The sequence below is a fragment of the Patiria miniata genome, unplaced genomic scaffold (assembly GCF_015706575.1).
Source record: "Patiria miniata isolate m_02_andy unplaced genomic scaffold, ASM1570657v1 HiC_scaffold_21, whole genome shotgun sequence".
In the NCBI taxonomy this organism is placed as follows: domain Eukaryota; kingdom Metazoa; phylum Echinodermata; class Asteroidea; order Valvatida; family Asterinidae; genus Patiria; species Patiria miniata.
Genome location: NW_024037060.1, coordinates 6,866,127 through 6,880,720, shown reverse-complemented (window position 1 = coordinate 6,880,720; position 14,594 = coordinate 6,866,127). Strand labels below are relative to the sequence as shown.

General features: G+C 40.9%; 1 protein-coding gene across 1 annotated transcript in view; it reads left to right on the top strand.

The window, feature by feature from the left end:
- LOC119729864 (collagen alpha-2(I) chain-like) overlaps nt 1-14,594 on the top strand; it is a 56,360-nt gene that overhangs the window by 25,189 nt on the left and 16,577 nt on the right. The window contains exons 23-41 of the mRNA XM_038202657.1: nt 482-526; nt 1,156-1,209; nt 2,004-2,102; nt 2,559-2,603; nt 3,229-3,282; nt 3,853-3,951; nt 4,657-4,710; nt 5,963-6,016; nt 6,657-6,710; nt 7,575-7,628; nt 7,856-7,900; nt 8,512-8,565; nt 9,673-9,717; nt 10,733-10,786; nt 11,251-11,304; nt 11,599-11,706; nt 11,913-12,011; nt 12,932-13,030; nt 13,466-13,519. Coding sequence (XP_038058585.1) covers nt 482-526; nt 1,156-1,209; nt 2,004-2,102; nt 2,559-2,603; nt 3,229-3,282; nt 3,853-3,951; nt 4,657-4,710; nt 5,963-6,016; nt 6,657-6,710; nt 7,575-7,628; nt 7,856-7,900; nt 8,512-8,565; nt 9,673-9,717; nt 10,733-10,786; nt 11,251-11,304; nt 11,599-11,706; nt 11,913-12,011; nt 12,932-13,030; nt 13,466-13,519 — 1,224 coding nt within the window. The remainder of the gene's footprint in view (nt 1-481; nt 527-1,155; nt 1,210-2,003; nt 2,103-2,558; nt 2,604-3,228; nt 3,283-3,852; nt 3,952-4,656; nt 4,711-5,962; nt 6,017-6,656; nt 6,711-7,574; nt 7,629-7,855; nt 7,901-8,511; nt 8,566-9,672; nt 9,718-10,732; nt 10,787-11,250; nt 11,305-11,598; nt 11,707-11,912; nt 12,012-12,931; nt 13,031-13,465; nt 13,520-14,594) is intronic.

Here is a 14,594-nt window from a genome sequence, read left to right as displayed (position 1 = left end):
TTAAGATGAAACGTAACAATTTATATACGTTGGGTAATTGTAAGGTCAGAGAATCAGTCAAGCTGGCTTGTACCCCTTCACAGGTGTGTATAATCAATTGCGAAGAAAACGCGAAATAACTAAATATGAAAAATTACGAGCAGTTTTTGAGAAAAAAAAACAGTTTTCTCTAACGATGGTCGGCCGACCAGCGTTGCAAAAATACAATTGTTTTTGAAAATGTCAGCACACCAGGACCCACAATTTTACAGGATGCTTTAGACTCTCATTCCCTAACAATCCAGTAAGGTATTTCGTGGTAATTTGATCATTTCATTTTTTGATGTTTGCAAATGTTGTATCTTCCCTTTAAGTCTGAAATTTTAGCTATAATAACAGATCTTTCTTGGATTCAGAATGAAAATTGTATTCTCACATATTTCACCATTTGTTAATTTTAATAGAATTTTAATATTTGTTACATTTTTTCCCTTCCAAATAGGGTGTGAGGGGACAAGATGGTTCGGATGGTGACATCGGAAATGCTGTGAGTAACAAATAATAATTATAAACAGACCATATATTAGAAGTCTTCCTATGCAAACATAAACATTCTGTGCCACGTTCTCCTTTCATTTAAATCAATCAAGTGACTCTATTTAACAGGTAAGAGCTCCCAGCCTACATAAAGCAGGATCGACTTGCTGTGACTGTTTAGGTAACTTGATACAGAGCTTTATGCTCTAACTGTAGAAGATTGATCAGCCAGCTGTGCATGGCACTCGCCTGCTTTTGTCTGTTGACTGAATTAGACTAGTCACAGTGCTTGCTTGAAATATGATCTGACTGTTAGTGACTAGCAGGGGAGAGGATTGATCTTTTCCGACTGTCTGTGACTGTTCAGACAACAGGAGGGTTTACAAGGTTGGAAATTTATTTGCTAAGATAGTAGTTCTTTAATGTTCTCACAAGTGTTCATCGGCTTCTTATTTTTGTTTTTACTGTTTTTACTGTTTTCCCTTTTTTTTTACATTTTTAGTACTGCCAGTTCAATTTTAAATAATGATCAAAAACATTCAGAGTATGTCAGCGATGAGGTTAAAAGGACAACCCTGTCAACAAGATTAAGAGATGTTAATGTGTTCTTGTTCTTGTATGGATATTTTTTATTTGTAGGGACCCCAAGGTGCCACTGGAACAATGGGTGCTATGGGTCTGAGCGGTGCAAAGGTGAGTTCATGGTTCTCTCTTGTATCTTCAAAGGTTTCAGTGTTGTAGTGGAGTCCATCACAAGTCCTCACAAGTCCACAAGTCCTCACAGGTCATAAGTCCATCACTTGTAAGTCCTCACAAGTCCACACGTCTTCACAGGTCGTAACAAGTCCATCACAAGTCCTCTCAAGCCCTCACAAGTCCATCACAAGCTCTCCCAATCCATCACAAGTCCTTACAAGTCCTAACAGTTCCATCACAAGTCCTCACAAGTCCTCACAAGTCCCCACAAGTCCTCGCATGTCCATCACAAGTCCATCACAAGCACATCACAAGTACATCACAAGTCCTCACAAGTCCTCACAAGTCTATCACAAGTCCTCACAAGTCCTCACAAGTTCATCACAAGCCCATCAAAGTCCTCACATGTCCTAACAGTTCTATCTCAAGTCCTCGCAAGTCCATCACAAGTCTATCACAAGTCCATCACAAGCACATCACAAGTCCTCACAAGTCCTCACAAGTTCATCACAAGCCCATCAAAGTCCTCACATGTCCTAACAGTTCTATCACAAGTCCCCACAAGTCCTTGCAAGTCCAGCACAAGTCCATCACCAGTAAATCACAAGCCCTCACAAGTTCTCACAAGTCTAATAATGAGCACTTTTGTTGCTTCAAACAAACATAATGCAAAAATGACAAATGTTCTACCCTACTTTTAAAATAAGGATGTTCTTTTTTTAGCAGACAGATTCTTCGCAAACTACTGCAAAGGAAAACAATCCACTTTTGTCTTTGTTTCTCGATGACAGGGAGATGCAGGTCCCCAGGGTGATATGGGCTTCCAAGGTATCGTAGGTCAGCGCGGTGAGAACGGCGCTGATGGTGCTCCAGGAGCCACTGGTGCTACTGTAAGTCTCCAACATTTTATTTGACCATCCGGTTAACAGCAAATACTGGCTCCTCAAGTATTTGATCTGATTGGCTCGAAATCGTGGTCTCCATAAAAATAAAAAACTCTGAAACTTTTTATTCAAAATTGATCTTCTCCCTCCACCCCTCCCCCCCCCAAAAAAAAAATCCCCCACAATTCTGTCTAGCCATTGAGTGTCTTGTCCTCGAAACAACGCAGAATTTGCAACTTTAAAATCGATTTGATTATCCTTCACTTTATCTGATTCACCATGCAGTGTTGAATATCACTATAAATATTGACTTTTCATCAAAATAATAATGAAACGGAATGTCTGAATGAATTCAAGGTTTTTGAATTAAATGAATCCTTTTCGATACTGTCATATTTTTTTTAACATGAAATAAGTCATATTTTCGTATTTGTTTCACCCCCTCCCCCCTCCGCTTATCAGGGAAATGCCGGCGCAGATGGTGCAACTGGAGGTGTGGGCGATGCCGTGAGTATTCCTCTGTCTGTTATATTTGATATTGTCTTTTTGTATTGCAATACTTTTTTCCTCCCTTCCACAAAAACCCTGAATTTCACCAGTTGTTGGCACTACATTGCGTGATTTTTTGGGAAGCACATTAGAATACCAGAAAGTAACAGAAACACACAAAGGGTTTTATTTCCTTTGTTCAAGAGTAACATGTGACATATTGTACCGGCTTTGATCTGTAAACTTGATAAATAAAAAAAGTGATTGCTGAACCAAACATCCTAAAAAAAAAAAAGTTTGGAAGACCAATTATTCTACTCAGCAATACATTAGACACGATTTTGAATACTACCCCCACTTTTCTGAAAACATGCCCGATTCAACTGTTTTTGTGGGACAACCTGTATAACCAACACCACTGTATCAAAAATATTCCTATAATGACCATTCTCTTGGGCTTCCCCGCTTTCACGTACTATTATACCTAACATTGGCAGCCAGAAACCACTTTCTGTTCGTCATAGTAACAATTCCATTGTAAATGCCTACTTGGTCAAATCACTGATGAATTATCCCCCACTCAAAGACGCCATATGTAACCTCTGACCTTTGACCCCTGTGTCCCCCTCCCCTTCCCCCACAGGGTGGAGCTGGTGCCCCTGGAGTTGGTGGTGCGGCTGGAGCTAGAGGCCCTTCAGTAAGTTTTTTGTTTCTTGCATTCTATTTCAGAGTCTCACTGGTCTCAGTTTTCTCAACATTCCATCATGTCAGGGATGTTAAAATATTAACTTAGATGTGAACCTAAAACTGCTTTGTTCAAACTCGTTTTTGACTTTGGTAATTCTGCGTAGAAAATATAAGCCGCAAACTGAAAAATGGACTATACATTTTATTGCCAAAGTTTTTTTCTGCAATTGTAAAATAATAATAACTGTAATTATTATAGTTTGGTAAAGACGAGAATCAGAAAAATTGCATTGTATACCTTTATTTATTAGAAAAAGAAGAGGACACCCTAACGAGAACATTGCATATCACTGTGTTGATTTATTGGTAGCGTTTCGAAAAGTATTACTTCCCTTCGTCGGACCTTTATTTATTTATAGATAGCAGTCATCCAAATACCATCAATCCAATTGTAAAATTCAGGAGTGGGTGTCAAAAAGGCAACTATACTGTCAGTTGATTAAACCGCATTTATGTTTGCAAGTGTGCGTTACAAATCACTGTGGTTAGGGAATGGTGTAATATTTGTCCATGCACACAGGGGACTCGCGGAGCCACCGGACCCGGTGGTGAGCTTGGCGCCCAAGGCTACCCTGGACTAGCCGGAGCTCGCGGTGCTGATGGAGCTCGTGGTCCAACTGTGAGTTCACCCTTTAACTATTAAAACAAGTCTTCATGATGTAGCCATGTTTGTTTTTTATTTAGATTTTACCAAGACAATGGAAAAAAGTGCCTGGGTAAAATCTTACCAGTGTCCGCACTTGGACCTTTGACTTGGGACAATTTTATCGAGACTGTGGCGCAAGTAACTGAGCTGGCATAAACATTTCATGACGTATTATTGTGGAATGTTGTCCGTTAAAATCAGCGAAAAATGCCGTGTTATGAATTGTATAGAGAGTTTAATGGTGTCCATTTGACTTGCCATGACTTGCATCGAAATAACACAATGTACCTCTGGCTCTTTTCAGAACCATTCTCTTAGTTGAAAAATTATTTGCACATGGTGTTTCCACAAACTTTTCATTCAATAGTATTTCCACCGTGCAAAGCCTCCAATCTTACTTAACCCAAAATCAAGTCCTATGTGCGTGAAGAAAGGAGTGATTTTGTCATGTGCCTTTGAGAACAATGGAATTTTTAAAAGTTGTTATTAGTGATGAATCTTTTCTCGTATATTTCATTACTTTATGGTTGTTATTCTTGTTGTTATGCTGCCATCAGCGGGGATCTATATAGATTGTAACAAATTTCTGTTTCGTAGGCATTAATGTCACAGGAAATTGGATGATTGCTTTAGAATTGAATGACCGATTCTTCACTTCTTCTTTGTTGTATTTTGTAGGGAGGTGTTGGTATCCGCGGTGAGCCCGGGGTGGATGGTTCGGAGGGTGCTACGGTAAGTGCAAACAAAAATGGGCCCAGTTTTGCCTAGACAGTTTCATGGTTCTGACAAGCTTTTCTTTTAATTGTTTAGGGGGATAAAAACACCAGGAAAATCAAGCAAATCACAGTAAATTACACTGCCTTTCGTAATGCTGAAATTGCTCTTTACAAGATGGGATTTTTGCGTCTGGGTGAAATAAATCAAATTAGGTTTTGCCCTTCACCGACGTATAAACACTGTATACTCAGTGTGTAGCCTCCCGAGTGAAAGTTGGAAAAATCACTCGGATGGGACTCGAACCCACGATCTCCTGCTTTCTAGTGGAGATGTCTTACCACTCGACCACCAAGCTAACGGGATGGGTTGGCCGGTTTGAATCTAACGTACATAGCAGCAGGTACCGCGTTAGCTCGGTGGGTCGAGTGGTAAGACATCTGCACTAGAAAGCAGGAGGTCGTGGGTTCGAGTCCCACCCGAGTGACTTTTCCAACTTTCACTCGGGAGGTAACACTCGGGAGGAAACACACTGAGTCGGTGAAGGGCAAAAACCTAATTTGAAATTGCTCTCTGCTCACCAGGAATGTGAATCACAGAAAAGCTGTTGTTGACGGGTCTGATGCTGATTTTGCTCACAGTGCATCGTGAGGAAAATTGCGATAATTAGGATGTCAAATTAAATTTAAAAAGTGGCCTGTCTGTTAGAGAGGTTACTTTTCAACGGCAAATGCCGTTTGGAACTCTGCACTGTGATATGCCCCAACCAGCGTTAATGCTAAATGGATGGTGTGGGGTGCTGTGGCCTCGTGGTTAAGGGCACTGATTCATGGTCTGTGGGTAAAGCTGCAGGTTGTGGGTTCGAGTCCTGGCGGGGTCATGGTGCGTGTGCCCTTGAGCAAGGCACTTTGTCACTCATTGCTTCTCTCCACCCAGGGGTAAATGGGTACCTGTGAGGGCAGAGATGGTTATGTGATTGATTTAGCTTGCTTGCGCCTAACAGGCAGCATCGAGCTGTATACTCCCCAGGGAGCTGAGATGGTATTTGGAATGTTAAATTGGCCCAATGATCAGGGATAATAATACTGTAAGCGCTGTGATTTAGTGTACTAAAACGAGCGTTCTTAAATACCGATTATTATTATTATTATTATTATGACACACATAATCAATTAGTGTAGAACACAGTGTCATGCGGCTCCTCAATTCCTTGTCTCATGTTTTAAAGAAGTAATTTTGATGCCTCTTTTAAAAAAATTTTTTTTAACAGGGTTCTGACGGTCCTGCTGGAGCGGCTGGTCCCCGTGGCCAAGCTGGTGCCCGTGTGAGTATAAACCAGTGACGTCATTCCAACCTAGAGTTCTGACTTTAATTGAGATGTCCAAAAGTGTGTTCATGTAATTTTGTTCTCCAACAGCGAATGCCACGGCGTGAGACTGAGATTGCTGACGGCCTTCATCTTTGCAACAAAACTTTGTGAAGTTCTGATTATTAACACTGAAACTTTTAATCATTTAATAACAGTACAAAAAACATAGAGAGTTGGAACCATGTTTGTGGGGACACTATGGGCGTTGTTGTTCTGTGGGAACAATCAAACAAGCTGTGATTGGTTGAAAACATTTTTGGGCGGGACTTAAAGAATGGATCAGCGTATAAGCTCCCAGTTATAAACCAATTCGAGTTCATGAAAGTCGACAAAGCTTTTCAAAACACTGGAATCAGTTTTGACTGTCAGTTTTGATTATTTTAGTACTTGATATTTATTTATTAACCAAATCCTACCGCGAGATAATTGCCTGTTACAGGATAGGTACAGAAACAACTATTAATTTTTTTTTAAAGTTTGTACAGAGTTAACTTGGAAGGTTGAAGATTATTATCTCTTAATATTTAAACCATATAAAATGTATTATGTAAAATTAACCCTGAGGCTCCATTCAATTTGTTGTTGTTGTTGACAGGGTGGTGTTGGACCTGGTGGACCTAGTGGACCTGCTGGAGCTATTGGAATGCGAGTGAGTGTTCTGTTTCCCCTTTTTTGGGGGCATATTTTTTAAATTTTGAAATTTCTTAACCAGTTCGCGCCGGGCGCCATGTATACATGCAAAATGTTTGCGGTATTTGGAACAGATGACAGGTAAACACGTAGGGAGTGAGGCTGGAAATATCTGTCAGCGACCCGCTCGCAACAAGCGAGGCTGGAAATATGAGTGTGCTGCCCGAGGGTGATGGCTTCGACCTGCCTGGCTTGAGGTCAAAATGAAAATAAATCCCACGCCCCGTTTTGCTCTTGTCAAAATAATACCGCCGTGAACTTTTTTTTTAAGCTTGCAGGTTTCCGTCCTTGCGTTTGATTGTTTCAACCATATTTGCATATTGTAGCATAATTAACGGGTATTTTTATATCCTGTAATTCCAGCTGATTTGTTGATAAAAATTGACTAAAACCCTATTAATATCGGGTGTGCAACATGTAGTTTTGAGTTGTATTTAAAATAATAATATATTAATATAGAGTAGTCACTCTTGTGGGGGAGTGTGGCCAAGTGGTTAGGGATTGTGACTCATGATCAGAGGGTCGGGGGTTCGAATCAAGCCGCTGGCCATACTATTGTACCCTTGGGCAAGCCACTTCACCCCCACTTGCCTCTCTCCACCCAAGAGTATTAATGGGTACTGCCATGCCTTTAGCTAGGGAGTAACCTGCAATGGACTAGCCTCCCATCCAGGGGGAATAGAGGTACACTCAGTCATTTCATGCAACTGAAACCAGAGATAAACGCCGGCCTGATGGGCTTTGTTGCCTTGTGACAGACTTTACTAACCACTCATTTGTCAGTACTGACGAGAATCCTTTTTCTTTTGGTTTGTCTTGAAAGGGTGACGCTGGGGCCCAAGGTAGCTCAGGTGCCCCAGGAGAGAAAGGAGATCCGGTAAGAAATCTTTGAAAATCACTGAGACTTGAGATTAATTTCATTAAAAAACAAACGTTACCTTTTAACACTGGGAAGGGGTAAAACGAATGAAATTGTACCTCAAAACGTTCAACAATATGGCTGGTGGCTTTACCAAGAGAATGCGGTTACAAAAAGGAGAAGATAGACACGATGATGACAGATATAATTTTATACAAAAATATTGTTGTGATTTTGAATTTTAGGGCAACCCAGGACGAACTGGAGATGCTGGTGCCCCCGGACAAATGGTAAGATTCCTGATTAGCTTAAAGATTGAGTACATCATTTGTCATTTGTGCATTTTTGTTCCCGTTTAAAGCAACAAAAGTGCTCAAAATCTAAAAACAGGTGCTTTTATAAACAACTAACCTGATGAATTTAGCTCTGTGAATGCTGTATATTTTGAGAAAACACTTCTATGATCTCAGTTTCAATTCAAAAGTTGCCAAGTTGTGTTTTTTGGAATTGCGCCCGAAAGCAGCATCTGGGACACGTTGTTATTTGGCCGATTGCAGCTGCCATGTCGCCTTTTCAACCCGTATTAAAATGCTTCAAGTAAAGGGAAGGATTTACAATATCAAGTGACGAGATTGGAAGAAAAATGAGGGAAACAAAATGTTTCTGGAGTCAATTCCGGATAAAGTACTTTTGGACTGACTCCATTTTGTCCTATTAATGTCCACATTTTTACAAACTGTCGTCCCAAAAAGAGCAAATGACATTTGGTGAGCATAAGATGTTCCCGTATTTTGATTTCAGTAGTCTGTTTTTTGGCTCATGATTTAGTTAAATTGAAGAGGGCTATTTAGGTAATCTATTTTATATTTTTGAGTGATTTGTCATTTTTTTTGTATTCCAGGGTATGCCAGGATCAGACGGTCGCTTTGGCAACGAAGGGAAGCCTGGACCACCTGTGAGTTATTTCATATTGTAATTTTTTTTTTTTTGGATTAGCGGGCACTTCAACCTAAAGCTTCTTGGCCTTTTTTTAAAGAGACTTTATTTGCAAGTCGGCCATATTGAATCGAAAGCTAGGTAAACTCTTCATTTTTTGGCAATCTCGAGTAGAAATGAAAGCAATTAAATTAAAGTTAATTACAAATTACTACCAGTCTGCTCTGATGAATAATCTAAAATTTGTGATTAAACATATCCTAATGTTTTAAGCCGCACAAAAAAATTGAAAGTGCAGCTTGGAATGCACTCGAATCATAAAAATAGTCTGGCACCATTCCATTCAACAGTTTACAGTTCATGAAACAGATTCAGGGAACACAACTGAAAATGGCAACCTCGTGAATAAGGCCTATTGGGCTGCTTGGCAGAAAACATCGCTTAGCATATTTTTGTGTTTGCGAAAATCAGCCGGGAACCAGTCAAAAGCAAAAGAAAACACATGGCATGTTGGCTGGTAGCCCGTTTCTGCCAAGCAAAATACTTCCTGTGCTAAGCAGCTTTTGGTAACTTGTTCATGAGCAGTATTCATCATGCATATATTTTAGGTGCTAACTAATTTTTGCCAATCCGAACTTAACATGCTTAGAAATTTGTTTGCCTGACTTGCAGCACAGTGAAATTGGTCCGTTAACAATAAAAGCCAATGATCAAAGCTAAACGAGTTTGGGGCTAAAAATTGTGATTTTGTTTTCAGGTTCAGATAGAAGTACAGCATAACGTTCCAATAACGTTGATTGTTTTGTAATTTTTGGGGTTTTTGATCTTATAGTCTTCTATCAAGTTTTTGATTTTTATCACTTATGATCGTGTTGCATTAATGACGGCTTGAATAGAGACTAAACAGACCAACTATCCAAGCTGGCCCTGTATTCTATAGTAAAGTTGTACCAGGGGGTTTGTGGATATGGTTTGAATTGTTGCCCATTGGCACAATGCATTTTAATACATAACACCGTAGCTACTGAAAAGTAGCCAGTCACAGCCATGTCCCTTTTAGATAATGGTCTATCTTGTCATTGTCTCATTTCAAGTGTTTTCAACATTTGTTTTTGTTATTATACAGGGGCCGGCCGGTAATGAGGGCCGACCTGGACCACCAGGACCAAATGTAAGTTTCCTTCGGCAAAATATGGATTTTTATCCGAGTCTTAGTTCACCTGTTACCTGTTACCTATCCTGTAGTCTTCTGACCGTGGGGGCACCCCTTGAAGACCTGTCAACCAGCTTCCTCCATCCCTCTCGATCCTCAGACTTTCTCAGGGAGTCACTCAGCGTCAGGCCTTTCCACTCCGAGATGTTGTCCTCCCACCTCTTTCTCTGCCTGCCTCTCTTTCTTCCTCCTTGTACAGTGCCTTGCAGGATCGTCTTAGCAAATCCTGATGATCGTGAAATTAGTTTGGGATCCATAACAAACTGTTCGGGAGGCCAAAACCTGGAACTATGTCTTTTTTGGAAAGGGTGATGTTGGTTGCCTGTAAAGATTGATTGGAAATTTAAAAGAGGATGAGTAAAACTACAGCACGGATTTTCTAACAATTTCTAATATTTTTTGGGTCCATGGCCTCTGATCCCCTCTCCCCAGGTCTGCCTGAAAGTTTAGAGGAGTCTTGAACCAGCCACCAACACTGTTGGTTCTCATCGCCTGTACTGAATGCCTGCCTTTAAAACTCTTGCATATTACCTTTAAAACATCTCACAGTGGGAAGTTCAAATATACTGACCCTCTTCCCCTCTGAGTTTAGAGGTGTCTTGAACCAGCCACCAACACTGTTGGTTCTCATCGCCTGTCCTTAATGCCTGCCTTCAAAACTCCTAAGGAAAAAGGAAAGGAAAAGGAAACGATGAGTAGTTTCAAGCTATCCCTAGGTTTAAAAAAAAAAACAATCTGAGACTTGAGTTTAGTAGTTTCGAGAAACACAGCTTGGTTTGGAAGAAATTTAAATTTGGAATTAAGGCATTGTTTTTACGGATTTGAAAAAACAACAACACAACAGTGTAATAAGTTTTATTGAGGAAAATGTTGGGGGAGGTTTGTGTAATTGAGCCCCCTAATATGTAAAAGAACTTCATGTTTTTAACGTTATTGATGAATTTTTTTTTAAATTCTGCTTTCTACCTTCTAGGGTATTCAAGGAGGGAGAGGATTAATGGGACTCACTGGTGCGCGTGGAGCCGCTGTAAGTTATTTTGTACAGGTGTCTTTAAAACAATGTAGCCGTCAATCCATAAATATTAATAATACCAGCACTTTCTTTTTGCAAAACTTATCTAGAACACCATGGTCCAGTGATTACGGTGTTTGACTCATGTACGAAGGTGCGTGGGTTCGAACCGTACCAGGAACATGGTGTTTCGGACTAAAGAACCTTCGGACAATTGGACCTTCGGACTATCGGACCTTCGGACTATCGGGCGGCCCCCATTGAAAATAGGGGTTTGGTGTTAAGGGTCATTACAGCTGTTAAACTGAGTGTGTCTTCTATATTTATTCGTAACTGTGTAATTTTATCCATTTTTTTCAAATGGATTCTTGTTTTGGAAATAAATCCTCACTTCCAGTGGTACAATTGAAAATTCAGACATAGGAGTTGTTTTTAAAGCTTACAATATGGTCTTCTTAAGTTTGCTGTTATTCTGACAGGGTGAAGATGGTAGGACAGGTGCCACTGGAGCGACTGGACAAAGAGGCCCTTCTGTAAGTTTTTGTTGTTTTTTGCTTTTCAGGAAACACTTTGTTTTCATTGACTTTGTTCCCTCCATTGTACTCGATTACTGAATTTGAACTTGTTTTCCAAGAATTCTGATAACCTGGAGAAGTCATAAAACCCGAAGAAAAAAAGTTACGATTGATTATCGATGACAAAGAATCACATCTGCTGTATTTGCTCTGTACTTTAAATTGTTGCAAAGTTTAATAAATGTTTACAATTCTGGATTGCGGTTATAGGTTTGCTTTTTGTTATTTTACAATTTTTGTTTTCGTTTTCAGGGTATCGCAGGAGACATGGGACCTGAGGGCCCCGCTGGACCTCAAGGAGCTCAAGGTGCACGTGGAGACACTGGACCCCAAGGAGCTGCCGGAGCTGGAGGGCCCAATGTAAGTTGCTCCCTCTCCATGGCATCTTAAGCTCTCTTACCATCAGAGTAATTACAACTTGTAAGGCAAATGCTTTCAGTTTGTAGGCTTTCACAACTTTTAACTACTGATCTCTATGAATACTGACAGATCAGTCCGCCCAGTTTCCCCTCCCCCCTTTTTTTCTCAAGTGTATCTCACTTTTTTCCCATTGTGATAAATCCCAGGGAGGCGTAGGAGCAACCGGAGCACGTGGAGCCCAGGGTAAGCGAGGAGCTCCTGGTGTTGCAGGACCCCCAGGACAAGGAGGAGCAACGGGAATGACTGTAAGTCTCAAGTCACAACTTCATAAATAATCTTGGATTGATGTTGCCTTAAAAAAAAAAAAAAAACTGTCCAATCAGTTCAAAGAGCATTTTAGAAGTTAGAATGTATGCTTGTTCTTCTTGGTTCGCAACAAATATACACCTCAAAACAAAATATAACTACCTTTCCATGATGACGAAGATTAAACCGAAAAAAAAAACTATCAAGAGTTTGGTCCCATTGTGGTAACAAATTTATATTCATAAATACCTCAGACAGTTTAGCTATTCCTATTGGTCGAGAGCCCGTCACGTGGCCGGTCTTAAACGGATGATAAAGACATGGCTAGCTGGTCTTAAACACTTTTCCAGTGTCACAATAAAATGTGGACTCCTAAAAATCCAGTGCCTCTTATCGTTTCATTGGTTGAACGTTCACAATCCTCACGTAGGCATGCGCAACACTACCAGGGAGTCAGAATTTTATAGTTCTAAATTCAAAATGCAACGCGCCAGGTGCGTTCTGCGCGACATCGCGCAGAACATGATACGCGCGCGTCAATCTCCATAAAAGGGTTGTTTACATCTTACTCGCCAGCTGAACACTCCATTATTTTGCAAGAGGGATGTTTCAAAAAGCATTAAGTGAATTTGTTGAACAAAATCGGGATGTTTTGAACGAATTATATGATTTTTTCTTACCGAAAAGGTATTTATGAATGGGAATAAATATGTGCTCCGTCGGTATTTATCACTCTGTTTAAGACCACTTAGAGTCTGGGTGCTGATAATTACCCTCGCCTCCGGCTCGGGTAATTATCAGCACCCAGACTCTAAGTGGTCTTAAACAGAGTGATAAAAACCTCCAGAGCACACATTTATTCCCTTAGTAAAGAAGTATTTATGTAGCTGACGTTCACCTGGACTTGTCTTCCTATCAGGGTAATCGTGGAGAGAGGGGCCCAATGGGTTTGGCCGGACCCTCGGGTCCAGATGGCGATGCAGGAGCTGATGGACGTGATGGACGTGACGGAGAAGCAGTGAGTCTAAATCTTCCGTTTACTGAGCATTATGCTTGTATCACCCCGAGTACAAGGGCAGACAAAGCAAAGCACTGCTCCTTAAATCACGGCTTACAGAACAAGTCAAGCAATGATTGCTTAAGTCGGGGTTTCACAGTCGGCGCTAACGCGAACGCAAATTTGTAACGTCCGGGCAAGTTTTTTCGTTCTGCAAATCCGCAAAAAGTTTGAACACATTTCAACTCTGGTGTATTTCGCACCGAATGCTTCGTGACGTCAAATTTGCAGCACCGGCCTTAAGATGCAAACAAGAACTATACCCTCTGTTCCCCAGTCTTGTAAATACTCCAGCAAACTACTTTTCAGGAGCGAGGCTGAAGATGATTAGATCCCTTGTCTGATCATTAGTTCTGTGTTTTTATTTTACTGTGTTTTTTTTTGTTCTTTGTGTAGGGTGACAAGGGAGCCGGTGGTGATGTTGGACGCCTTGGAATCCCAGGCCTTCCGGTAAGCTCAGGTCACTGTCATAACATTTTTGTTTAATCATTCAGCTTTTTGCGGGGACTTTCCCTCCTGGGACTCCGTGTTGGATCCATAGGTGGTGCTGTGTGGGTGAAGGCCTACTAGTCTGCACTGGGAAGAGTGGGCCTGCCACGGCACAGATCTACACCTGGCAACTCTTCATCTGCATATTCACAATTGTGTAGTCTCTCCCTGTTAAAGAAACCCTTGGCTAAGGCACATGCCTATCTGCTGCCTTTTCAGTAAAGCAAGAGCCAGCATGGTCGGATCCGGAACACAGTTTTTTTGGGGGGCAAAAAAAAAAAGTTGGCCCCCCCAAAAATTGCACCCAAAAAGTTATGGCGTGTGGTTTGGGCCCGCTTAAGGACCCTGAAAAGTTGTTGGATTCTAGAAGCTCTGTGGTGCGATCTGAGGGAATTTCTGACCACTTGTTTTGAGGAAAAGATGGTGGTGTACGTAGTGCCTGCCTCTATTGCGACGTCAAAAAAAAAATGATTGGGTTCATGTTGGGGGGGGGGGGGGTGATGGCCCCCGTTGCTCCCCCCTCCCCCCACCACCCCGCATCCGCCCCGGGGCCCAGAGTTAGAGGCACTTGGGATCATTTACAGAATATCCCAAAAGCAACCCACCGAATGATTACCAGAAAGCTTACTTGGATTAAAAGATCGTACTGGTACTAAACACCCCCGTAAAGTTACTCTGTCTGGCTTGCTGTCATTTTAAGAAATAACAAAATGTGAGTCACTTTTAACGATCAGCCAATTTACTGATTTTTTTGAAGAAAAAAAAAAGAGTGAAATCGATAAAAGAGTGTTTTGTGACCAAAAAGGTTGTTCATGGTTTTTTGCTGTTTTCTGGATGAGAAATATCCACTGAGCTGAACCTCCAACAGGTTAAGAGTTTGAACATTTTGTTTGGTTTTTGCGTGGTATTAGTGGAAATAAACACAATGCATGAAAAGCAAATGATCCTATAGTATGCCTTTAATCCGTCTAAAATCTGTCAGTAATAACAATATCAAGATCTTGAGATCGTTTGCATTTTCTCCTTAAAACACAAT